This window comes from Apus apus, chromosome 16 (genome assembly GCF_020740795.1).
Source record: "Apus apus isolate bApuApu2 chromosome 16, bApuApu2.pri.cur, whole genome shotgun sequence".
Classification (NCBI taxonomy): Eukaryota; Metazoa; Chordata; class Aves; order Apodiformes; family Apodidae; genus Apus; species Apus apus.
In genome coordinates this window covers 13,025,239-13,050,815 of record NC_067297.1, presented here as the reverse complement: position 1 = coordinate 13,050,815, position 25,577 = coordinate 13,025,239, and the positions used below count along the sequence as shown (strand labels likewise).

General features: G+C 43.0%; 3 protein-coding genes across 12 annotated transcripts in view; 2 read left to right on the top strand and 1 right to left on the bottom strand.

Annotated features, from left to right (window-relative positions):
- Positions 1 to 2,860, top strand: part of HECTD4 (HECT domain E3 ubiquitin protein ligase 4) — a 70,463-nt gene extending 67,603 nt beyond the window's left edge. For all 8 annotated transcript variants that reach the window (XM_051633540.1, XM_051633545.1, XM_051633539.1 and 5 more), the window contains one exon: positions 7 to 2,860. In XM_051633540.1, coding sequence (XP_051489500.1) covers positions 7 to 143 — 137 coding nt within the window. In that variant the 3' untranslated portion in view covers positions 144 to 2,860. The remainder of the gene's footprint in view (positions 1 to 6) is intronic.
- An 835-nt stretch (positions 2,861 to 3,695) lies between these two features.
- Positions 3,696 to 11,411, bottom strand: TRAFD1 (TRAF-type zinc finger domain containing 1). Of its 2 annotated transcripts, XM_051633548.1 has the most exons (11): positions 11,161 to 11,411; positions 9,678 to 9,813; positions 9,551 to 9,604; positions 8,079 to 8,352; positions 6,821 to 7,090; positions 6,031 to 6,104; positions 5,623 to 5,835; positions 5,280 to 5,406; positions 4,671 to 4,977; positions 4,475 to 4,547; positions 3,696 to 4,259 (listed from the first exon to the last, which is right to left on the bottom strand). In XM_051633548.1, exons 1-11 carry the CDS (start codon positions 11,208 to 11,210, stop codon positions 4,215 to 4,217), a joined length of 1,623 nt encoding a protein of 540 aa, XP_051489508.1. In that variant the 5' UTR covers positions 11,211 to 11,411; the 3' UTR covers positions 3,696 to 4,214. The 2 variants fall into 2 exon arrangements, with proteins under 2 accessions (XP_051489508.1, XP_051489509.1); XM_051633549.1 differs by lacking the exon at positions 4,475 to 4,547.
- Positions 11,412 to 11,496: 85 nt separating this feature from the next.
- NAA25 (N-alpha-acetyltransferase 25, NatB auxiliary subunit) overlaps positions 11,497 to 25,577 on the top strand; it is a 30,949-nt gene continuing 16,868 nt past the window's right edge. The window contains exons 1-11 of one of the 2 annotated variants that reach the window (XM_051633820.1): positions 11,497 to 11,567; positions 14,781 to 14,866; positions 15,768 to 15,906; positions 17,495 to 17,613; positions 19,460 to 19,534; positions 20,307 to 20,414; positions 20,862 to 20,940; positions 21,471 to 21,582; positions 22,643 to 22,732; positions 23,082 to 23,251; positions 23,985 to 24,097. In XM_051633820.1, the coding sequence (XP_051489780.1) occupies positions 11,510 to 11,567; positions 14,781 to 14,866; positions 15,768 to 15,906; positions 17,495 to 17,613; positions 19,460 to 19,534; positions 20,307 to 20,414; positions 20,862 to 20,940; positions 21,471 to 21,582; positions 22,643 to 22,732; positions 23,082 to 23,251; positions 23,985 to 24,097 (1,149 nt within the window). In that variant the 5' untranslated portion in view covers positions 11,497 to 11,509. The remainder of the gene's footprint in view (positions 11,568 to 14,780; positions 14,867 to 15,767; positions 15,907 to 17,494; positions 17,614 to 19,459; positions 19,535 to 20,306; positions 20,415 to 20,861; positions 20,941 to 21,470; positions 21,583 to 22,642; positions 22,733 to 23,081; positions 23,252 to 23,984; positions 24,098 to 25,577) is intronic. The other variant, XM_051633821.1, reaches the window with a different exon arrangement.

Genomic DNA, 25,577 nt, shown 5'->3' with positions numbered 1-25,577 from the left:
CTGCAGGTTCTCCAGACTCTCGGTACATCCGCGTTGAAACATGCATGTTCATGATCAAACTCCCTCAGTACTCCTCGCTGGACATCATGCTGGAGAAGCTCCGATATGCCATCCACTACCGGGAGGATCCCCTCAGCGGCTGAGCGGGAGGAGGGGCTGCCTCCAGGTGCCTGCCCAGGTGGTTCCATGACTCTGCTAACGTTGGAAACCCTCCTATTCACATCACAACACCTCCCGTAACACTGTGTGACCAGCGGGAGGTTATTTTCTGAACTTTTGTTCCCGTTACAATAATTACTGGAAGACTTACATTTTGTATTTGTAGACTTTGTGGTGGACTGGTTATTTTGCTGCCTTGTTTGTGGAATCTTTGTAGGATAGTTTAGTAAAGACCAGTTTGTGTATAATTTAATTTTGGAAAACCTTTAAACATGTACATTTCTAATTTTGTAATTTAGAAAGAGACGACGACCCACACGAACACAGCAAAGGTTGAGGGCGTTCTGAGTTGGGGAGCACTGGGAGGTGAAGGCTCGTAGATTGCTCTCCCCTCAAACATTTTTGAGTACAAAAATGGCAAGAATCGGATGTGGGGAGGGAGCTGCCGCTGGACACCTGCAGGAGCAGAGCACAGCACCTCTTCTGTCACAGGTGGAGAACGTGCAGAATTTCTAGCACTTGCTTTGAGTTTTAGAGCAGAAGATAGGCTGCCAAACTGCATGTTTACATTCCCACCATTTTCTTGTAACTTTTTAAATTATAATCAAGCACAGGGGCAGCTGCCACAATTTGAGGTTTCAGCTAGACACTTTTGATGAGGAAGATTTATCATTGAAAAGAACAGTGAAAGAGCTATAATTCAGCTGGGTTCTTGCCCCAAATGTTCTTGAATGTCTGCTTTGCTCAGTAACAAAGTAATTTATTGTAATTAAAATATAGCAGAAACAAAACGGCTTCTCTCTGTCTGGTGTAAGATACCACCTTTCAAGCTTGTAATCTGTGACTTTATCCTATTTCCGAACGAGCTTTCCAAATAATCACTTTGTGGTTAAACACCTGTAACTCATTTTTGTACTCAAAAATAATCTTTGATCTAAAAGCAAATTATCTGAGAAATGTGACCCCTGGGCGAGGTGGCGGGAAGGCACAAAGTGCTGTCTTCAAGACAGAGCTTCTGTTTTCTATGGAAAGATAATAGCAGACTGTGGAGGGAGAGCAGTCCTCCAAGTTTAACTTTTGTATCCTGTGAAATCCATTCTGGGTGGTTTCAGAACAGCACAGGACACGTGTCTCTGCTGTTACTTGTGTCAAAGCAGTTGCCCTGCCCCGAGTGGCTCTGTTCATCCCTCAGAACCTGGCAGTGAGAATCCCCTGCCTGCTGAAGAATCGACGAGGTCCTAGCAAGCCCCAGGCTGTGCTGCTCGGCTCGGTGCTCGATGTCAGGGAAATGCCAGCATGGAGTGACAAGTTCCTTGATTTCCTTCCAGTGTGCTTAGTGCACATCAGCCACACAAGGGGTCCTCACTGGTGTGTGTGTAACTGCACCGAAGGTGGGTATTTTATGTCTCATTAGAAGACTTGGCTTGTCAGTGGGAATGAGACTTGAAAAAGCTGTATTTATTGTACATTATTGTGAATATTGGGAGTGAGGCGTGTGTGGCACTTGGAAGATAAAAGTGTGAGTAAGAGAGAAAAGCCTAATCAAATGTGTATATTCTTGTTCTTCTGTGAGCGAATGGAAAACTGTGTGTGCAGCAGTTGTAGAGATAGGTGTTGGCATACAGAGTCTCCCAATCCTGTGGTTAGGAAAGCTGTGGAACCCTTCCATTGCACATTGCCCTTCCAAAGGAACAGATACACGTAGGGAGAATATTTACTCTTGAATCTTGTCCATTTCCTGGTAGAAGCATATATGTAGCTGAGAAATCACTAGGAGGAGGCGCAGATGCACGTGGAGTTTACACAGACCAAGGGGAAAGCAAAGCAGAAGGGATGGCTTGGAGTGAGTTTATCCCCATCCGGGAGATGTGAAGGTCAGTTGAATTTCATGGCAGAGCTGTCGCTGCTGACAATGACCCCTCTGGGGTTTGTTCCTGGCAGCTGGCTTGGGGGCTGTGTTGGGTTTCCACCCCGCGTCAAGCTCCTGGGCTGGCAGCACAGCCCCAAGGGTGCCAGAGCTGCATGTCCTGGCGTGTCCCAGGGCTGTGGGTGCACAGGGACTGAGAAACTGCTGCTACTGCCTGTCTGCTCTGGCCCCGGAGCACGCTGGAGCAGAACTTATCTGCGTCTTGGCCCTGAAATGTGTGCTGTAAAGTTACTTGATACATATTTATTACAATTAATTATTTATGATTACAAATAACAAACTTTTAGCTGTTTACACCTCGCTGTGTAAATGAAGCTTCTTATACAGGAGAAATGTCATGCCAGTAAATAAACTACATCGACTTTGGGTTGTCCTGAGGAGCAGTGTGAGCCTTGCACAAGGAGGAGTTCTGGTGGGGCTTGGGGCTTTTTTTTTCCTGTTACTAGGAAGGAAGTGCTGCAGTGGTGCAACTGTAGCTCAAATGGCCTTTTAATTAAAGCTTTTCTAATCATCATTACTTCCTTGTGCTTTAAATGAACTTGACATTGTCTGTATTAGGCTTGTTTGTCAAAGCAAAGACTGGTTTGTGATTTTTTTTTTATTATATATTCAGAATGTAAAATTATACTAAACAATGGAAAAAAAACCCAACCTCTGGAGCTGGGTGTTAGTTCTAGCGTGGTGTGTCCATCTTGGTGCCGTACACAGCATTAACCTGTCAAGTGCTCTTGGCCATACAGTGTACACTTGCATAAAGGAGATTCTTAACATCCCTTTATATGTACCGTGTCCTTCTTTGGGGCTGGAAATCATTTAAAGACAAAAAGAGACCCAAAAATTCCTCCACTGATGAAGCTGCATTGATGCAGAGGATGAGAGCTGCCTGGCATGAAATTGCAAGTTCTCTCCCTTTAAATCCCACCTTTATGGGCTGATACTCTGCCCTTTGTATTTGTGTAGAAGAGAAATGTAAATATTTTGTACAAAAGGGAAAGCAGGCACAACAATTGCTAATATTCCTCTTAAGGAAGAAAGTGCAGGATTTCTCACACCTGAGGAATAGCAGAGCTCAGCAGTTCATGACTCTCCATACTAACCATACCTGACCCATGCTTCCTGTTAATCCCCAGCACAGGTCCCCTGGCCTCAGCAGAGCAGTTTTCCCCAGAAGTGCCAGTGCAGGGTTGGCTGCCACCTGTTTTAAAATACCTTTATTCTGCTTCTCTTGTATAAAAAAATGCTGACATTTGGTGGAAGTGCCTGTAAAATCTTTTTATTTTAGAACTAGGATCACTTCAGCCAGCATTCATTGTTCAGGGACAGCCCTGCCCTAGGATGGTGACTGGCTAATGCCATCTGCTGTACCCAGTTAATTAGCCCACAGTCATTATCTAAGATCTGCCTGCTCCAGCCTGTGCACTACCCTAATGCTGTGCTGAGGCACAAGGGCTGCTGGTGGCTCTCAGGAAGCAAGTTAACAAAACCCTAATGCAACCAGTAACAGTGGAACACAACTGAACAGAGCCCCATGTCCCTGCACTGGCCAGTGCAGGTGATAAACTTACCCTCAAACATTCCCTTCATGGAAGAGATCTTCACTGCACAGTGGTTTGGGACACCATCAGATAAATTTTATTACAAGGAATTTAAACAGCATGGCCTAACACAGCATTAAAAAGCGCTTTACAAGACAGCCATGGGCTCAAAGCTGCTCCATGGACAGCAGCCCCCTCTCCATGACCTGGGCACAGCTGTAACGACTGGCACACGGGTCAGGAGAACAAAGCAGCAGGACCTGGGTGGGAAGACCAGGATAGCAAAAACTCTCTTTCACTGGGTGTCACAAAGAGCAAGTACAGAAACACAACTAGGGTGGTGCCCAGATGGTGTATTTGCTGTCTTGGGATGTTGCTAGTAGAGATCACAGAGGTAAAAACCCTGCAGTATGCTCTCCCAAATTCAAAATACACATGTGTGCATGTGTGTATATATATATAGAAAATTATGACTGCCTATAAAACATTAAAATCATAGAAAGTCATCAGTGACACAGCAATATAGCTTGATATTACTTGCACTCAGGTGAATAAGTACTAGAGTGCTAAACATGTTTTTTCTAAGTAATGGATCACTTCTCCTCTGGATAATCAGGTGCTGGGCTCTGGGCTTTGGCCTAAAGGGAAGGGGGGAGGAGAAAAGGAAAAATGTCATTTTTCAAAGAGTACTTGATAACAAGCAGTCAATAAAAACCTCACTGAAGCAGAAAGTGCTGTAAAATAAGCTCCTCAGCCTGGCAAAACCACTACAAAAACCTAAGGGTAACAGCTGGGCACTGTCCTCTGATCCATCACACCTCATCCCAGACGGAGCCCATGCTGGGCACCTTACCTTTGTACTCCTGCGCCTGGAGCCAGCCGGAACATCTGACATCCCAAGGCTCCTTCCTCCTCCATTGCTGCTGCTGCAGAAGAGCAGAGGAGCTTTCAGAGGAAGCAAACCTGCACCTTTCAGTACCTTCACCACAGAATAAACACGGGTCCTTCACACCACAGAGACTCTGGAAGGTCTGGGAAGAAGCCCTTACCTTGGCTGGGTTGGAGGAGTTCTGGAGAAGCTGGATGTGAAGCCTTCTGAATCAGTGTTCCGAGCAGGTCTTGCATGTGGTGTTGTCCCACCTGCAGATTCACTTGTCCCTCTGTTCTTCGCCCTTCCCTCGCTGCCAGGCCCCTTCCTCGGCTTCCCTCTCACGTCAGGAGCATCCCGAGCTCTGGCTGAAGAGGACAGGAGGACATTCCTGGTGTTCGCTGCATTACTCAGTGACTTGGCCCCTTGGGCAGGACAGCTGAGCCTCTGCTGCTCAAAGCCTTCTGTGCTCCGCGCAGAAACATCTCCTGAGGAGACAAGAACACAGTGCTGAACAGGGATAGGGAATGCAGTGCGAGACATTAGAGACCATTCAGACAACACAGCTAGACTTTGTTGCCATTCCAGCAGCACATGGCTTCATAACCAGAATCTTTCAGGATGCTGAGTTTCAGTGAGTTAATCTTTCTTGTGTACAACTAAACACATGGGGGGGGGAGATTTTTTAAATTTTAGAGATAAAACAGGGTAACACATATTCAGTTTGGAATATGCACAGTCTTCTGCAAATGTAAAGGAAAAGAGTGTGTAAGTCTGTGCTTTCTCCCACCTTGATGCCGGAGCCGTCTCCGGGCCAGCTCTGGTGATTCCCTCCTCTCTCTGTTGTTCTGCAGCGGCAGCAGCTGCTGAGCTGGAGCTCTGGCTGCTGGGCTGGCTGGGCGCAGGTCACAGTGGTGCTGTGGGGAAACACACAGTTAAATGACAGCTCATCCAGACTCATTCCTGTAACAACACTGCAGAGCACTGCAAAGCCAAGAGTGTATGTTTAGGATGATCTGACACAGGGGACAGTTACTTGGATTCCTGAAATGTGCCACAAGAAGAGACCACAGGACTTGGCACAGCTCTTGAACAAATGGAGGTGACACAAGGGGTCAAGTTGTGGTTTGTACCTGATGATGAAAGAGAGTCTCCTCTTCCAGCTGGATGCCACAAAATTCACATGGAATCGTAATGTCTCCTTCTGCCTGGACAGCTTGGGGCTGGGATGAAGAGAGAGACCAGCAGCCTTTGGAGCCAGCATCACACAGATCATCATATTCCAATGGATTTTGAGACCTTCTTTTGCTGAACGAGGCGAAGGCACTTGCTGGGTTACAACCTGTCTGTTATGTGAGAGACATGGACAAGTTAGTGCTCCTGTTGAACACAGATGGACTGTACAAACCATGGCCTGCAAAGAGCAAATGGCAGGAGTTCTCCTAGCTCCTCTACGGGTAAATTGCACCCTTGTTCAGTTATGGTAACAGAAAAAAGTCTTTACTGCAAACCCGCAGATACAAGGCAAGAAAGTACTGAACCTGGTGAAGAATCAGATCTTCAGCTGGGTAGAGCTCCTCACAAAATTCACATGGCAGCACGGTGGTGTCATAATCTGCAGAGAAAGCAATAGTTACGTTCTCTACCAGAGAGGTCTGATGCAGTTGGAGTGACTTATCTTCAAAATTCCTAAGCAACACACTCCTGCTCTGTGCCCAGAACAGCAAGCACAGCAAGTGCAAAGGACAGAGTTACTCCAGTCCCATTTGCTTAATTTCATGTCAGCAGATTCACATCACCCAGTGTGAGAACAAAGTTTTGGGGCTGAAGAACAGTTTGGTAAAAAAGCCCATTAATGACTTCAATAAATCCTTTACTACCATTTCTCCTTTCAAAATAAGATGGCCCTTCAGGTCTCCCCCAAATCGTCCCTTCCTCTCATATTAACTTCAAAAAGAAAGTTGCCACCTCCTCAGTTCTAATGAAGCTCTCACCACATATCAAGGTCAGATATTCACCACAGCTTTTATTTCTTCTTCCCTTGCTGTCTTGCTTTAGTAATACCTCTTAGAAAGATATTTTGAACCCTAATATTGCTAAGTTCTGTGGAAGCAGAACATTTAAGAGAGGAAGGAAAGACAGTACTCATGGAGAGTCTAATCTGTGTATTATCTAAAAATTATTTAGAGGGCATCTCAAATAGACTAATTTTGACACTTTAAAATACCTAGACAATCTTGGACATTCCCAATCCAATAATCCTTTCTTATCTTCTCACTTCCCTCAAACTTTTAAGGTAAAATAACCCACCACAACAGCATTTATACTTACTTTCTATGTAGTTTGACGTGCTAAAGGACATGGAAGAGTCAGCAGAGAAGATATTTGACTTGTCTGGTTCTTTAAGACATGCTGAGGGCACAGAATCTTTGGTGTAGTAGCTGTCCCAGAAGTCCCTGGGGATTTCAGCTGCAGCATTACTGAGAGGATTAGTCTCATTTTGCAGGCTAAGAGCCAACACGTAGTCTAAATCTGCATTCCACTCCTCATAAAGTGAAGAACGAGTGTTTTCATTTCTCTCCAACTGCTCCAGTTCATCCTCTTCAAAAGATAAACACCATAAATTTGAGAGAACATTAAATCTGCAACAAGCAACTCAGTTCTGTGCATTGGACTAGCTCAGCCTAGTGCACATGTGGATGCTCATGGAGGTCAGTGTTTCACAGCCTAGAAGGACACCTCTACCAAATTCAGGAGGAAGATGGAAAACAGTCATCCTGGTTTTGTTTTCAACAAGCAAAACAGGAGAAAAAGAAGAAAGTAATTCCTTTTCCTCCAAAAGCTTGGGTGTAAGCCTCTTGGGAACCTTACGAAGCCACTGAGGAACAAGGTCCTATTAACCTACTATAGTCTCATCCCTTTTACAAGGCTTAAACACTTCAGCTTTGCTTTTCCAGTACATCAATGGGAAAACAAATTCCTTTTAGTGATATTATATCTGACAACAGTGGGAATGATACACATATAGAAGAAAACCAGGAAATCTTTTCTGGTTGGGAAGGTACAGGTTGTTACTGCAGAAAGGCACAGCACTGAATACGTGAACTCACATCCAGGTCCTACCAACCGTTCTACTTAACTGAAGTAAAGAGGAATGGCAGCTGCTAAACTAAAATGGACAGGATTTGCAGTGAGCAAACAACTCCAATTTAATTTTTAAGCTGGAAAGTTTATGGCAACAGACTGGGCTTCCACACCAGGTCCCTCAGCAGTCCTCTGTTTACCTGGCTTATAGCTTTGCAGCTCTGTTCCAGGGTACAACAGTCCTACTCACAGAGCCTCTGGAGCCTTCATTACTCAGTATTTTCACAGAAAGCAATTATAAAACCTTATACTTGGATCTGCTGCCAAATGTCAAATTAGAAGCCAATCACTACTATTCTCTAAACCTTCCTATGCTTTTGATTTCTTTGTACTGCTGAAACATTTCTCCTGCTAATGTCCTTAAGTGTTTTGTCTCCTACACAGCTGCCATAAATCTGCTTTTCTGGCCCCCTGGGCATCCTGCACAAAGGCCCAGCACAGTTACCTGATCTGAGTCGGTTTCTGTTGACCCGGAGGGCACGCGGGTCTGCATCCTCATCCTCAAAGCACAGCCCTGATCTGCGTCCTCTGACTTGCTTCACCTCTTGCCCACAGACTCGAGGGTGCTCCTTGAGATCTCTCACCATGACATTACGACCACAGCCACCACACCTCTCGGTCCTGGCTCCGCAGTAGATTTCGTGGTCCTGGAGGCTGCTGAAGGTGAGCTGTATGTCACAGTACTGGCAGAGGGCAGGACGCAGAGGGCACGTTGACGCCTGGAAAAAGCAAGAGGGATTATTCTTCACATATGGAAGACTGAGGCAAAGGTGGAGGGAGCTTCTCAGCTTGCTTAGGAGCTGAGCAGTCTATTGTTTCTTTTAGCCAGATGCAAACCTACACTAAAGAATAGCCTGAAATAAGATACTATGTGAGAAATACAAGAACAGCATGTTGTATAAGCTGTGTAGTCATAACCATGCCAGCTAAAGCACCCTGAATACTCAAAACATTCTTTTTAAATCTGTAACCCTTGGACAGCAAATTCATGTAGTGCTTTTTGAAGTCAGCTTTTAGATATAGTCTCAACGTCCAGTACTAATCACATTTCATTGAGTACTGCTAAAAAACATGTTGGTGTGTGTTACATTAGGAAACAGATTTGCAGCACATTTAATACTTAACAAGAATTGCTTGTGTATGTTCTTTTCCCTACACTGAGTATCAGGTAAGTTGCCCTTCAGAAGGGGTTAAACATAGATGAAATGTATGTCATAATGGCAAGTGCTGCAATAATATATTATCACTTGATTCATAAACAAAACTAAAAGCACTACACAAATGTGCAGGATAATCTCCTTCCAGTGTTTTGAACTGGGCATATCATCAAAGAAAATATTTTTTCCTTCCCTGATAAACAGACTTGTGTGGAATTTCCAGAGCTGTCTTCACATGAGCCCACAGGAAAGGAAGGTACTGACATTTCTAACAAGAATCCCTGTGACAGCAGCCAACTGGATTCAGAAATTCAGAAAAATCCCACTATGTCCTACTTTAGCTTGTTTTTACAAGCTATTTTAAAAGTCCGTTTGGACACAACGGGTTATTAAAGCTCACATCATGACCAGTGCAGAGTCAGAAATGCGTGATGTTAATGGAATGAAAAAAGTCAAGTTAATCCTGTTCTGTACTTTTGACAAAGCATTCCATTTTTCATCTTTATCACTAATAAGGACAAAATCGCTGATTATCACAGACACCCCTTTGATACAAAGACTTGAGCAGGCCCCACCACTTTTAAGGCAGTTTCCAACCACCTTCTCTCAGAGGGTGTGAATTCAGAAAGCACAGTTCAATAATAAGGATGCATCAGTCACAGGTTAGAATCCAAATCTTGGCTGACAGAAAGGCTCTGGAACCTGCTTGGAAAGACCGTAGAGCATCTTTCAAGTCTTTAATAATATAAAGTCCACCAACCTCATGATCCTTCAAGAGACCTTTTTCTATCTTCATCTGACACTTGCAGGTAACCTACAATAAAAAGACCTCATTAGATTAAGTGCCACAGAAGTCAGCAATTTTAGAGGAGAAATTTGTTTCTCACCTGTACATGCTCAGACTCAATGTGGTTCTTCATTTCAGACTTTGGGATTGAGTCTCTGCAGTAGCAGCATACTTCAATATTTCTGCTACAGTGGATCTCATGCATGATGAAATTAGCAACAGGAACATCCTTTTGGCTGTGGGAAAGTCACAGAGGTTGCTTTGCAGAAAATACACTGAGAATTTTCAAGCAGTTTTTAATTAAAGAAAAAAAAATCCTAAGAAAACTTTCTATGAATTCATGATTTAGAGAACTGAGTAAGTAAAGAGATAGGCAAGACCAGCCAGCCCTCCCTGCTCCTTTATAGTTGGGATATTAATGTATATAGCATGCAAAGGTCACAGTGTTCACCCTGCACTAAGATAAAATCAAGGTGGATTCATTTCTTTCTGTGAAAGGCAAATTTTGCAGCATAAACAAGGTTCATGATAATAAACTGAGAAGATAAAAGTTTGTTCCTGAAAATAACTTGGCTATGAGAGGTCAAACAGTGCTCTGCTGGGAAAAAATAAATAACAGATACTATTAGGCCAGATCTGTTCAGGGAGTGATATTACTCAGCAGCAACCATATTACTCTGTAGCTAAAATTCCCCAATTCACCCCATTTCTAAGATACTAATCTTCCTATCTTGTTGCAAGGCTTGCAAACACAGAAGGTGCAGAAAGAGCTGAGGCACTAGGAGCTTAGCCCTTATTCCTGCCTCAAGCAGGTAGGATCATCTCTAGATGGATGCATCATTCCCTCTCTGCACACAAGAAATCAGCCTTCAGAACACCAAAATTAACTTTATAACCTATTACTTAGTGCCTTCCGTGTCACAAAGGAAAAACTCTGCAACTGTTCAGTCTTCTCCCCTGCTAGATCCCAAGCAACCAACAGCCTGGCAAAGTCCACCAGCAGTATCCAAACTGCCCATCCTCTCTGCTTGCAAACAAACCAGACTGATGTTGCAATGAACTGTGAGGATTCTGATGTCTCTTTGAGAAAAAAAAAATATATACATTCTTCAGTTGCTTGTGTTTAAGGTGCAACTTCTGAGATTACATTGTAGGGCAAGAGAACTGTTACCAAAGACAGCTGCCACATGAACGTGTGCCTACTGGTTCCGCTTTCACATCTCTGCTTCTGAGCTGAACAGCCACTGACGAAATACTTGGAATAATGCACTTCATGTTTAACTGGCAGAAAATCAAGTCTTTGTTTTTATTAAAAACCCTCGGTTTCTATTTAGTTGCCCGTTAAGTCAGGAACTCGAGTAAAGGCTGGGAAAATTACTTAAGACATTGACACTGGACAAGGTACAACCAAATCCCAAACGTTTCTAAAAAGGTACTATGTTCATTATCAACTTGCACCCTCTAATATCTCATAGCAATCAAGGAAATACATAAAACGCCTGCTTATTTAACCGCCCGGGCTCTCTGGCCCAGATGAGCGACACCCACAGCCCGACAAACAAACGCTCAGTTTCGTTTCTCACCAGTTCCCGCAGAGCCGGGTTTCCGCCTCGCTCACCGCGGCGATGGCCATGGTTTGTGCGGGGGCTGGAGGACACGCAGCCCCCTCCCTCAGCGGCCCGGCAACAACCCCGGGGCGCCCCTTCCCCCCGCGGGGGAGAGGGCCGGGGTCTGCCGCTCCCCACGGGAGCCGCACGGAGCAGGCACCGCCGCCCCGGGCAGCGCAGGGAGGCGCTTGCGAGGAACCGGCCGGGCGGCCCCAGCCCCGCTCCGCGGCCCCGCACCCCGGAGCGGCCCCGCCCCGCGCTGCCGGCCCCTTCCCCCGCCCCGGGCCGGCCGGGCGGCTGCGCACTGCGGTTCTGCGCTCTCATCATGGCGGCGCGGGGCCATGTGCAGGACCCCAACGACCGGCGCCTGCGGCCCATCTACGGTACGGACCTCGCGGCCCCCCGCCCCTGCTCCCCCGGGCTTCCCCGCCGCCCCGGCCCGCCTGGCGGTGCCTGGGGACGGCGCGGAGGGACCCGCCGGGCGGCCCGGCCCGGCAAGCGCTGGCTGCTCCGGCGGGGCCCTTCGCCCGCCTCTCCCGCCCCATCCCCGGCAGCGGCGCAGCCCCGCGCTGCGCGGGGCGGGCAGGCGCCGGGCCGAGGGGAGCGCCCGGCCTCCCGCCAGCCCGCCCTTCCTGCCCGGTGAGCCCGCGGTGCGTGCGCGGGGAGCTGCCGTGGGGGCCGGGGAGCACGGCCCCGGCTCTCCCCCTCCCCGGTGGGCCCGCCCGGGGCTGGCAGCAGGAGTTCGGTGGGGCCGGGGGTGTCCCGGGCTCCGTTCCCCTGCGCTCCCCCCGCTCCCGGCCCGGGGGTCTCCCTGCCCAGGCCCCCCCAGCCGGTCCCCGGGGGCAGGTGTGGAGGGGCTGGTGCTGCCGGGCGGTACCTCTGCGGCTGGGGGCGGTGGGTCCTCTGCCTCTCCTCGGACGGGGTAACTTTGGTGTTTTCTCCTGCAAAGGGAGAAAAAAAAAAGGGACAAGAGCAGTCGCAGAAACCTGTAAGTTTTGTTGAGGTGTTGTGTGCAATGAAATTTGGGAGACGAGGGTGAAGTAGTGAGAAGGAGACGCTCTGGTTAAGAAACCTCTTGTATTAAGTTGTCTCCGAGTATTTCCAAGGGTATTACATACACTCGAGATTGCTTAAGAGACTGCAGGCACGCTTGTCTCTGTTTATGCAAATGTAGAGAAAGAGAAAAGAAAAACGCTTCCCCAGGCTACAGTGTCACTTCATCCCTAAAATTGAAGATTGGAGAGAGATTTCAGAAAATGCTCTCAACTGTTTTCAACACCAGAAAAAAAAAAATCTCTTGCTGCAAACACGTGGAGAGCTGCCCTCGTTTGTGATGAATGTGCTTTGCCTCTCAGGCCGTGAGGATGCTGTGGTGGAGACTTGCATCCATGATGAGTCCGAGTGAACTGGAGAGAGATGGTTTTGTTTAATGAAAAGTGGAAACACTGTCTTAAAACTCACTGCATAATTATTAGCACAGCTGTGCATTTTGTCTCTGTGTAACTAGTGTAAGTTTTTCCCTTGGTTTTCCTTAGTTTTAGCCATGATTGCCATTTTCATTAGTGCACAGTTATTTGTGTTATAACCTGTGTAGCATCTGAAATATTCTTAAAAGAAAAAGCTTGGTAAAATCAACCAATAATAAAGCAGACGATGTTGAGATGTATTTCATTGTGTTCATTTCAGAGAGTATAGCTATGGGGAAGCGAGCTTTACGATAGCTTTCTGCTAGTTCTGGAAGGAATTACCTGCATTGTAGGATCTGAATTCAGGCTTAAGAGCTGCAGAACCTGTGATAAAGTGTATGTCCTTAAAGAGGGAACTGCAGAACTCGCACCAGTCTTCAACTGGAGACATGCAGCATGAGGTCAGAGGTCTGATTTTTGACTTAAAGCAGTGCCTTTCAGTTGGCACCGTGGACCATGGTTACTCGACAGCTGTGTTTATCTTTCATCTTGATTTGTTCTCCCTTCACCTGAAGGTTCATGTGTTACGTTTCCAGCCACTGAACATCTCCACCTACAGACTTGCAACTAATGTAGGCTTAAGTTTATTTTTCTTTACTTTGAATTCCTTTGGAAGTTGCCAACTACTTTCACTTCCAACAAACTTGTTGTCAGCAAAATACAATCTTTTTATTCTGCTGAAGTTTAGAGAGGTTTGTGGTTTATTTGATTTGCTTTAGGAGACTTAAAGCAGAGATCTTATCAGCACAGCTGAACAACCCAAGGCAGGCAGTGCAGTATGACAGATAATTTGTGTGTAAGTGAACTGGGCAAAACAGCTCCTTAAATCAAGAAGTCTCTGCTCATGTATGAAGAGATCGCCAGGATGTTCTGTTCCATGGTTTTGATTCCTCTTCACTGAGAAATCCCTGCTTAAGTTTTAATGTTAAAGGTGATGCACAGGTTCTCGTAAGTTAAAGTAGCCATCTGACCCATGCAAAGACAATATACTACAGCTTTAAACTATATTTTATGCAGTAACATTTATGTTTGGTTAATGTAGGCAGCCTGTCTCCTTTGAGGTTCTGTCTCTATGGTCTCAGGAGCCCAATTAGCTCTACCTTAAGTCTGCAGCACTTACTTGGTTGTGAAAGCAAATGTAAAAGCAGCTGAATATAAATCTCATTACTGTAGATGCACACTTTGTACCATATAGCAAGGAATCCCTAAAGGTCACCTCTCTACTTGCTAAGAGAGTTATCTCTCATAATGAGAACTGCAGTCTTGATGAGAGAGAGATGTGTAATGTGATTTCAATTAACTGGCATTAGCTCTGTTGGCAGTTTGGTAGGGGGAGTCCAGAACAGCGTGAGCAGACCTCTCCCTGTTGGCACAGTAGGTGCAGTTAAGCTTTTCTGCTAGTTTTTTATTAGTATTTTTGAGGGAGGGGAAGAAGACGGGGGTCGTGTTCTAATCTAAAATTGCTTGTTTGTAATTGTCTAATTACAAGGTGGAAGCTGAAAATTATAAAGCTGAGCTGAAAAAATAAGAAAATGGTCTCAAGATGGGTTTTCTACAGCTGATGTTGTACTAGATAGTGGGATATCCCCCAAGGAAATAGACATTTTTCTTTAAAACCAGTAAGAAAGCATAGTGATACTTTCTGCTAGGGCACAGATTTGCTCTGCCTGAAGTATGGATTGTGTGGACAGGTAGATCTTAATGCTTCAATAGATTGTGAGTGCTTAGTTTCTAACCTGCTTCCTGGTAAAAGTCATTGAAAGTCTCCCAGAGGCACACCACGTTAATTTCTGCTGTTACTGAACCAAAGAGCTTAAGCTCCATTGCTAGCAAAGAGCTGTTGCTGCAGATCCCACTCTATTATACATCTCTTTTGTTGCTGTAATGATCTATGTGGAGTAATTACAAAAGCTTGGTTGTTTAAACCACTGAAACTAGTACAGTGAGGTGAATATACTTCACCTACAAAATGTCATGTTTCCTGAATGTTTGGCTTTTGTAGTAATTGTACAATGAAAATAGGGTTTGCACTACTGACCTAACAGCACATACTCCACAGTAAAATTAGAGGTAGCTTTCCAGAATGGCCTTGTGTTCTGATGTAATACAATATATGTTGTTCTCATGCAGATTATCTCGATAATGGCAATAATAAAATGGCAATCCAGCAAGCGGATAAACTGCTCAAAAAGCACAAGGATCTTCACTGTGCAAAGGTAAGTGTGACTGGAATGACCTTGTTTGGTGAGTGTACCTCTGAGACTTGGAGTGTTTCACTCTGCCTTTCTAGCAGTGTCCGTGATCTTCCAGGGCCCACAATGTTTTCCGAACCCTCTGAAACATCTCAGGCTCTTCTAATTCGCACAATATCATGTTTGCCTGAAAACTTGTACAGATCCTCTTGGAGAGGTGCCTATAATTGTTTAGCTCCCTGTCAGAGCCACTGCAAGCAGCCTTGGTACCTGGGCTGTGGCTTATAACGCCTCCTTTGGACCTAAGGTTGATCTACCCATCTGTAGTGTTTGAATCCAAAACATTTTCTTGGGCCATGTAGTCCTTAGTAAAACATAACAAGGTGATTTTGGAGACATTTGATGTTAAGCTTCTTGTTCACTGCTCTCCTTGCTGTGCCCCTGTTGAAGGGAAAGGACTTTTGTTCCTTGGTTTTTTGAACATGACTGTCTTTCTACTTCTCTTTTTTTCCCTGTGGGTTTTCCTCTAAAGTTCTTAGTTTCTATATTTTGAAAGCTTCCTGAGCTGAAGTGCTTGTCATTGACCTCAATCTCATTTATATCACTTCTCTCTGGCCAGTTATTGAAAGAGAAAAATCAAAATAGGAAGGATTGGTTAGTCTTTAGTCTGCAGGTAGGGAAAACTGATTGACAGCTGATGCAGGTTTGAGAGCAACCTGCATGTCTGTTGAGAAATGCAAAGCCACAGTATTTGATGCAGCTTGTGTCTGGAAGTTTCCCTCTACAGTAATGTGGATTAGAAACTTAATAAAACCTGAAGCTCCATAAAAGTGGTTGGGCAAAGCATCTCCTAGACAGGGATGAGAGGGCTTTCACTGGTACCTGCTAACTGTGTTTAACAGCTGCCTCTGTGTTGTGTCAATAGGTTCTAAAGGCAATTGGCTTGCAGAGAACTGGCAAGCAAGATGAAGCATATGCTCTGGCACAAGAAGTAGCAGCACTTGAACCCACAGATGATAATTCCTTGCAAGCACTAACTATTCTTTACCGGGAAATGCACAGACGTAAGCTTTCTCCTTTGCCTCTCTAAAAAGCTATCATTATTTATGTTCTTCCAGAAGTGCATGTGACCCACAGTTTCATGGGAGACTTGCAAAGTCCATGGATCACATATAGGTTTGTTATTAAGAGACTCGGCAAATGTAAGTGACACCTGCTGTAAGGGCTTTTAAGGCTCTGGTGGTCGCCATAAAGCTAAGAGCCTTGTTTGGGCTTCTCTCCTTAACATTATTGTGTACACAGTTCCTAAATGAGTGGCATGCTAACAGTCGTCCATTGTGATCAACTGATGAGTTCACTTTTTAATGAAACTACTGTAATTTGTTGACAGTATGTGTGGTAGAGGTGACAAATTACACAGTCTGTGATTTGGAGTGTGCTTAGTGCTGTGAGATTGTAGTTGAGTGGTTCAGGCCTCAAGGAGCTGTGTGACAAACAAGGGAAATCCTGGCCTCTCGATTTGACCACAGCAGCTTTTTTCAGTTACTGCTCCTTGTGGTGATAAGGTATGTTTGAGTGGCAGTAGAATTGTGTGTGATTTTCTGGGAGAAAACAGACTTCACATACTGCTTATCTACAGCCCTAAGGAAGAGTTGTAGTTTCTGGCTGGAGCAGTGATGGTGTGAAACAACTTCTGTAGAAAAGGATATTTGTTATCAGTCTGCAATACTAGAATTAATTATGCTCTCCTAGTTCATTTCCTTGTGTGTGTGTGTGTATGTATATGTGCAATGTATGATTTCTTGAATAACAGGAAACTTTTGTGCATATGTGTGACTTCAACATAAGTAAACCCTTGAAAATGTCAAAAGCCTTTCTGCGGTTCTAAACAACTTGCAGAGCATGAACCTCAGGTTTCTTACTTAGGTTTGTAACTCAGAAAGGAAATGGTGGGCTTTGGGGACTTCCACTTTTGATCCTGCAGGAAAACTGTAATTGGATGTCTTATGTCTGTGTGTTAAGTATATACAAACTACGTGAAAGACAGATTAAATTTAGTTTTCTAATGCTACACTGAGATATGTTTGTATGTGTAAGGAAAAAAATCTGGAAAGATTAAAATGTAAGACAGTCCTGCGTATTACAATATCATAAGTAGTCATGATAAATCTGTTATTAAAAAGTATGGTGTGAAGTGTTTTACTCATTAAGAGTACTAAAATAGGCAATTGGGAAACAATAGGATATAATGTAAGTAAACCTGTAATAGGAGTAACTAATTTGTTTTTAAGCTCTGAAAATGGTCTGTGTTTTGATCCATAACACACATGGAACAGTCAGTCTGACAAGAGTAGAACTCTTCATTCAGTTCAGTGCTCCAAAATAGATAAACTTCCCTAAGAAAAATACTTTAGTGCTTCTGAACAGTCAGTTGTTGCTATTTACTCTAAATTTGAAGTTTGTGAGGATTTTAAATCACTTTCCTCCATTGACTACTGTTTGTAGTGCTTGGAGTCTTGGGGGAGAGAGTGCCATTTCTGTTGTTGATGAGTGTGATTACTGTTCAGACTGTCACTGATGCTGTCTTTAGGTAGTTGTGCTTTCAAATTATTCCCAAATTTGTCTTAACTCAACAATCTGGTTTTGGTTTAGCGGAACTGGTAACTAAACTTTACGAGGCAGCTGTAAAGAAGGTTCCCAACAGTGAAGAGTATCACTCTCATCTCTTCATGGCCTATGCCAGGGTTGGAGAGTACAAGAAGATGCAACAGGTATATTCAACAGTTTGTGTTCTGGTCATGTAAGGTGTCTCTTTTTATATGTATAATTGTTAGTGCCTTTTCATACTGTGTGTAATCTTCCAGAAAGCTAAGCTGGGCTAATGCAGAAGTAACTGTAGGTTAGTTTTTACAGAAATACTGAAAAGGGGGGTGGATTATGTGAAAGCAGATGTTTTCCTTACATGGGATAGGACAGCTGAGCCTTTTGTGTGCATCTCTGGTCTGATAGACTACGTTGGTTATTTTGGAAAGTTTTTATCAACCTGTCTTGAACAGTATGGTGGTTATATGTGAGGCATTGTATAATAAAATTTTGGGATAGATAAAAGAAGATCTAGCAAGATCTTCTGATCCAAGTTTTCGGACTATTTACTCCTCAGTTTGCTGTTATCTTTGAGTAATCTCGCCCATGCTCTTATCTCTGGAATCTAACGTATAACTAGGCTTGTATTGGTTGTAATCAGTAAAGAAAAACTAAAAAGCACTTCCTTTAAGTACCTCTTACTTCGTAGTTGTCAGAACAGTGTCAGGCTGGTTAGTTTTGTTTTCATCCCTTCTAAATTAGGTGCCTGGAAAATGCCTATAAATGGAAGATTCTTTTAAAAGCAGGCATGCTCACTCTTCGATATAAAAAGGCACAGAGAGCCAAGTAAATGAGTCCTAAACTCCCTCTCATTCCCCCTGTGCTAAGGTGACTTGAATATTTGTACAAGCTTGGTTTAAATAACTGAGAGAATATACTGAGCAGAAGGATTGTTCTCCATTATAGCCCAACTTTTATACTGGGTTCAGGGTCTAGGTACAGGCTAAGTTATGAATGCACATGAAATTACAAGCCTTGTATGACAATGTAAACTTCAGAGATGACTGTATGTTAATTGTACTCCTGTCCACAACCAGGAGTGGAAAAAATGCCAGTCTTGCACATACTTAACATTTGTCTGCTCTTTTGTATGTTTAAAATGTCATAAAACATATATCTAGTTATATTATCCAGACATTGTCAGAGAGTGGGCTGTTCCACGTTGGCCTGTGCTTTGACCTAAGGTGTTGGAGATGCAAAGAGCAAGTGGATGCAGATTGGTTGGAAAGTGAAAATAAAGCTCAGCATTCTGGGGTGTTGCAGCTAAAAGAACTGGAAAATGAAACTTGAAACTGCAGTCAGGAAATGAGCAGAAAAGTCCCTCTGTGGGAGTAGACTGGATTATATGTAGTTTCTCAAAATTAATTAGAGATTTTGTAAGGGTAAAAGTGTTGTCCATTATATATAGACTTCGGAAATCTGTGAATAAGTGTTCCTGTGTTAAGCTAGAGAACCTTGATACTTCAGCTGTGCTTTGATACAGCCAAGCTTTCAGCTTGACTAAAGGGCTAAAGGGCTGTATTGCATGTATAGGTGACCTCAGGTTCCAGATATCTGAGCATGTGTATGGATGAGTGTTGAAGGGCAGCTCTGACACAAGGGAGGCAGGTGGTTCAGTGTGCCTTTAGCATGGGCTGAGCATCCTTGTGATAAGCAGCACTGCAAATATTCCTCTCGCTCGTAAAGAATGAGTCTTCTGCTTCTTGATGTAGTTACCACTTCTAATTAAAGCTGTCATCCATTTAGGCAATTACAGACTTGCATGAAGTACTTATCTTTGAAACATTTTCACCCTCTGTTTTCTTTAGAACGTGTGTGTTAGGATGAAATAGTTCCTGGGTTGATAAAAATCCTCCCATCTAGTTGCTAATTCTGTGTTGTCTGCTGCCGTCATTGCGGCTCAGCCTGCGTTGTCTGTCATGGCAGCGCGTAAGTAGACTGAGGAATGATGAAACTTTGTCTTATGTTTTTCAGGCTGGAATGGCACTTTATAAGATTGTACCCAAAAATCCTTACTATTTTTGGTCTGTGATGAGCCTGATTATGCAGGTGTGTATAGTGTTGCAAATGAGTGACTTGTGCTGCAGGTATAGTGCAAGCATAGAAATGTTCCAAGTTTAGAAGTATTTGAAGTTAAATGTCAACTGTTCTTTTGTGATGCTGGGAGAAGTGCTGAGCCCTTCTTCAACAGCATTATTGATGTTGTTCAGCATGAATGCTGTGGTATTTTTATAATGCAATTTACCTGGTTTGCCTTGCCGTGGTAATACAACTTGAATTTTCTTTTCTGGTCCGTTTAGTTAGAGAGCTAATGAATAAATGCTCAGATATCTGCAGCTCCTGAGGCAGAACTGTTCCTTGCTAACTAGGTTATAAAGGCTCTAGGAGGAAATAAATGAGAGCTCTGGATGTTTGCAGAACTGCAGAAAGCCTGCAGGAGTAGACAGCAGATTTGGGCACTAATCAGACAACCTGACATAGCCAAGCAAAAAATAAGCATTAATTGCATTATCTAAAATACTGTGCCTTGGGAAACACAAATGTGTTTGTGCTACATGTTGTTGGATATTGTGTGCCCAGAAGTGAGTCTCTGGACAATGTAATCAAGAGGGAGCTTTTCAGTATATCACAGGTTTTATTGCTGCCTTTTAACAGAGCAGTTGCTCTCTGCCGGTGATAGATGGCAGCTCAGAATGTGTTGTTTCAGAGGGGTTGAAGCACCTGGGTTGTCTTTTTTTTTATTCTTCTAATATGAAAAAGGCAGTGGGTGGGACAAAACAAGAAGCTCATGAGCTGTTGCATTAATTCTTCTCTTACTTAGTCTATTTCAGCACAGGATGAAAACCTCTCAAAGACGATGTTTTTGCCACTAGCTGAGAGAATGGTGGAAAAAATGGTGAAAGAGGATAAGATTGAAGCTGAGGCTGAAGTAAGACTTGAAGATATTTCAGTGTGATTTGAACTTTATTGAGACAAGGAATGCACTGTTAAGGAAGTTGATTATTTTAGCAGTTTTCCAAGACAATAATCAGTAGTGTTCTGGAAGTAAATGTGAATGCAGCAGGACAGAATGAAAACCAAGAGCAGGGGGTTGAGAGGGATCGGGAAGAGTGTGGCCAAGGAAATTTTCTGGCCTTTGATTTGACTGATGAAGTACTTGGGTTTGTTCCCTGGGAGGCCCCAAGAGAAACTTCAGAACTGAGAATGGAAAAAAGACCTAAATTCCTCAATGCTCCACCCTCTGGGTTGCTAAAGATAGCTTTGCAGTCCTGGCTATCTCCTATTTCTAATGACAGTAACACAAGCCACTGTTTTTTGGCACACCTGTATATTGTTTTACTAGCAAATTTCATTGCAGTCTAATCTTTCTTTTAAGGTTGAACTGTACTACATGATTCTGGAACGTTTGGAGAAGTATAAGGAAGCCTTGGATGTCGTGAGAGGAAAACTAGGGGGTAACTTATTCTGTCAATTAATAATCACAGTTGTGTAGAGGACAAGCAGTTCTCCTTTGCTTCAGGTTTGTCCACTAGTTACCAGAAAAAAAGGGATGTAAGAAGCCTGACTCTTAGAATCAGTTTCAAATATTGATGCAAACTCTGGAGATGTTGTGGTGCAAACTGGTTTTGCTCACCTGCTTATACTATAAAGTATTATTCTGTAGTGAACTTCACAGCAGTATTCCTAGCAGGAGAAAATGATAGCAGGTTAGTTTGTTGTAAGTGCCATCTTAAAACAAAAAGTCTTTTCTAATATTGTACATTTTTGTGGACTCTTTCTGGAGATAAAAATGCACTTGAAGTATTCAGGAATTGGGATATGAAGGTTTCTGTAGCAAGTCTGTCCTTTCTATCCTTCAAGTGCCTCTCTTCTGTTCTCTCACACTTACTGTTTTGCATCCTTGGCTATAATAAGAAGCTTTGTGCAGAAAGCAGAGAAGGAAATGCATTAATTAAATCAACTTGCCCTTCTGTTTTTAATTTAGAGAAGCTGACGAGTGAGCTCCAAAGCCGTGAGAACAAGTGTATGGCGATGTACAAGAAGCTGTGTAGGTGGCCAGAGTGCAACGCGCTGTCGAGAAGACTGCTGCTGAAAAAGTGAGATGGTATTTCTGCAGTCCTGCTGAAGGACTGAAGGAAAATTCTGGGCTGGTTGTAAATTGCCTTGTTGAGTGGCTTTTGTAAATGGTGCTTAAAATAGAACATCAAGGGATCTCAAAGCATTTCCAAACTTTCAGACTCCAAAGCCTGAGGACAAAAGCAGCAGAATGGAATGCTAAAGGGACATGGTGAAGGTCACAGGGAGCATCAGTGTCAGAAGTGCAGTTGCTTCTTGGTGAAGTTGGACTTTAGTGACACACTAATGTAATACAAATTTGTTTGCTTCCTTTTTTCTAAAGGCTGTGCTCAGTGTCTGGCTCTTAACTTTCATGGTGGGAGTGGGAGAACTGCATTTACATTTAATTTTCTGGAACTTCATTTCTTTCACTTGGCCAGACTTCATCCTGGGAAATGAACATAATGCTTTGAACAGATGCATCAGGAGAGTGTATTAGTGTGATCAAATCTGCCTCTTGGAACTGTCCAGAGAGATTTGCTGTATTCTTTTTGTATTTAGCTAATCTTAAGTTAAATACAGAGGCTTGAAGATTAGAAGGTTCTGTCTGCATCCACTGTCCACAGGGACAGCAAAATGTTTCTTCTCTAAATAAGTTGTTCCTGATACTTAATTTTTGTTAAGTATATTTGCAGTGGGAAAAACTAGAGAAAATAAGCATCTGCTTTACAGGACACTTGAACAGAATATTGACAACATGTAGAATTAATACAGTTTTCAGCTTTACCTCTTTGTATTTGGCATCTCCTGTTCTATACTCTTAAATTCATCTGAACCTGCGCAGTAGAAGCTTCTGCTTTAGCATTTTATGGGGATATTGGTGAGCTCTGGTTGGAGCGCACATGTTAAGAGGAGAATTTGTAGCTTGTCAATTCTGTATTGAAATTGTTTCCTTTAATACATTTAGGGAAGTTCAAGGAGAAACTGTTTTTATTGCAGTTAATACGAATACATGCTATTCCTTAAATTCAGCAGTTTTAGAAGTGAGTTCTTGTTTTGGCAGTTCCCTAAACTTTGTTCTATGCCCAATTTTTGTTTCAGCTCAGATGATTGGCAGTTTTATATAACTTATTTTGATTCAGTGTTTCAACTCATTGATGAATCCTGGACACCTCCAGCAGAAGAAGAGCAGTAAGTTCACAGTTTTGCTGTTGGTTTGTTTTTCATTTGTGATACAGCAAATTGTTTGCATTTATATCTTCAGTGGGGCACTTCTGTGTCTTTGGGTATCTTCTTGACAACAGACCCCAAATGATGTGTTGTCCCTGCTTTATTTTGGAGGTTGGCAGTAGTTTATTAGAAACAGCTGTAGAAATAGTGGTTTGTACACTACAGAACAGTTCTAGTTTGTATTTTTCATGGTGTTTTAGTTAGAGAATCCATCATGCCAGACTGAGTATCCTGTGAGTATGCTGAGCACGTTACCAACACCCTAGCAATGGGAAATGTCTAAGAACCTTTTGCTTCTTTAATTGCACAGCTCTTTGGAAGGAGAGGTACATTATTCCATAGAGCAAGCTGTGAAATTTATAGAAGAGAGGATAACAGAAGAATCTAAGAGCTCACGGCCACTCCGGGGACCATATTTAGCTAAACTGGAGCTGATCAGACGTTTGCGGCACAGAGGTTGCAATGATGAATATAAACTAGGTAAGAGCCCCTAACTGGATGATGGATTAATCTTCTGGAGAGAGCACAAACTTGGAACAAACCCTTTACTGCATCACTGTCTGTTATGAAAACGTATGTGCTGTTGTCTGTATGTAAAGCATTAGAAGATGAGCCTTCAAGAAAGGCAGGTAGTTCCAGCTTGCTCCAGGGCTTGTAAAAGCAAGCCTGGAGACTTCCAGAAGGAGCTGTGGGATCTAGGAGCACAGTCACTGACACTGTAATGAACTGTGTTCCTGATGCACTGCTTTTGAATAGAGTCCTGTGGGGATGCTGTAATCTCTGGATGTTTTCTTGTTTAGGTTTTTTGGAAGTAGTACCAGGTGTTGCTTTTTTAAAAACTTGCATTTAAAAATTGTGTTTAGGGAATCAGTTTAGGAGAGAATGTGATCAGAGCACCATTTGTGCTACTTACTAGTTCCTTTTTTGTTTCCATCCCAAAATAAGGTACTGTTAGATAAGCAGAGGCTATGTATGCGTGTCTGTTATGCAGAGCTCTTATCTGCCAAAGTAGCTTGAATGGAGGCTTTTTTATGTATCCTTGGTTGCCAGAGACATTGAGGCTCTGTTAAAATCTGCAGTAGTTCAGCTGTTTTCTAACTCTGTGTGATCTCAAAGAGAAAGAAAAAGCATTAACAAAGATTTCTCACAGTGATTTTACAGGTTCAGCTTTTACTGGAGTGTATTAAAAAGATGAACTGGTCTTTTTTTCTAGGTGATCCAGAAGAACTAATGTTCCAATACTTCAAAAAATTTGGGGACAAGCCCTGCTGTTTTACTGATCTCAGAGTATTTGTGGATCTCCTCCCATCCAGCCAGTACACAAAGGTAAGGGAAGATAAAGAAGTGGTGGCAGGAACTGCAGCACTTGTTTGCACTCTGATCCCTTTATCTTAAAATACTTAAAGATGGGAAACATCAAATTTTTACCTTCTGTTTGAAATTCAGAAAATTTTGCAGTGTAGAAAATATAATTAACATCTGAATACACTGAGCAATTTCATTCAGAGGTTGTTTTTATTCTGAAGGCTAAAAACTTAAGTTTGCTTCTTCAGATTCTCAGCCCCAGATGGAGTGTTCGTTTGGCTTTATTAATTATAACTTCAAGATGTCAGGGTGTTTTGAGACAGTCTTAGTTAAATTATTTTATGGAAAATTACAACCCCGTAATGCTGATGAAAATGACAAGATACCAGCTCACATCTTGTAATGAAAAGCTCCCTAGGAATTGTAGTTCAACTGATAAGCTACCCAGTTAGCTCATTTTTAAATTAATAATCTCTCATCACTTTTGTTAGTAGATCACAGCTTACAAAATGGAGTAATGTGAAAACAGTAGAGAGACCACCCTGTTCATTCAGTTGCAGTTTTCATTGCTATGCACTGTAACTTCTGTTCTCCAAAGACATCCTCCTTTTTCCCTTCGGAACCATCAGTTGTTTTTCCAATTAAATTTATGTTTAATCGGGAAAATCTGCTCCCTCATCTGTGACAACTTTTCCAGAATCTCTTCCTGAAACAAGCACTCTAACTGAAAAGACAATTTGTGCAGAGTCATGAGCAGCTTATTGAGTGACTTCAGCAGCTGGGAATCCTTTTGCTCACCCTGTTGTTTTCCTAAGCCATTGTGTAAAATTATCAGAGCTGGGAAGGGCCAGACAAAGAATCCTGGATCAGCCAGAGGCTGGTGATGAAGTGGTTGTAAACAAAGTGTAGGTAGTGGTGATCTTTCCTTAGTTTATTAAATTATTTTTAGACCTCTAACGCAAGCTCTTCCCACAGCCTCACTGTGGAGGGTGGTGGCACATATGGGTTGCTGCTAATGGCTTATGTTAAAAAGTGTGGTTTTACTCTACTGGCAAGAGATGGGGTCAGTAGAATATTTAACTCTATTCTGAAAATGGTAATATCATTGCAAGGTAACCCTGAAATCCTGAGCAGGTTTTATCCTAACTTGCCAGGAAAAAACTTCTAAACCCTAGAGCAGGAGGGAATGGTATGTAAAAAATAGTACTTTAGACTACAGTTTTGTCGCAGTGCTTGTAAAACTATGACTTGGAATAAATTCTCTAAAATGTTCTGGTTGACCTTAAAACTGCTGGTGACTTAGTGCATATATCACTGTGTCATACTGACATATGGGAAGGTGTGTTTCCAGTGTATGAGTCTCTTCTGGTTCTTGTGTCTCTGAAGCACTCTTTTGCAGCAGCTTAGCTAAGGAGATGTGTAGCTGAGGAGGGTTAGTGGTGCTAAAGTGCTGATGCATTTTTGAAACCTGAAAGTTTAAGTTACTTTAAAAAAATATTTT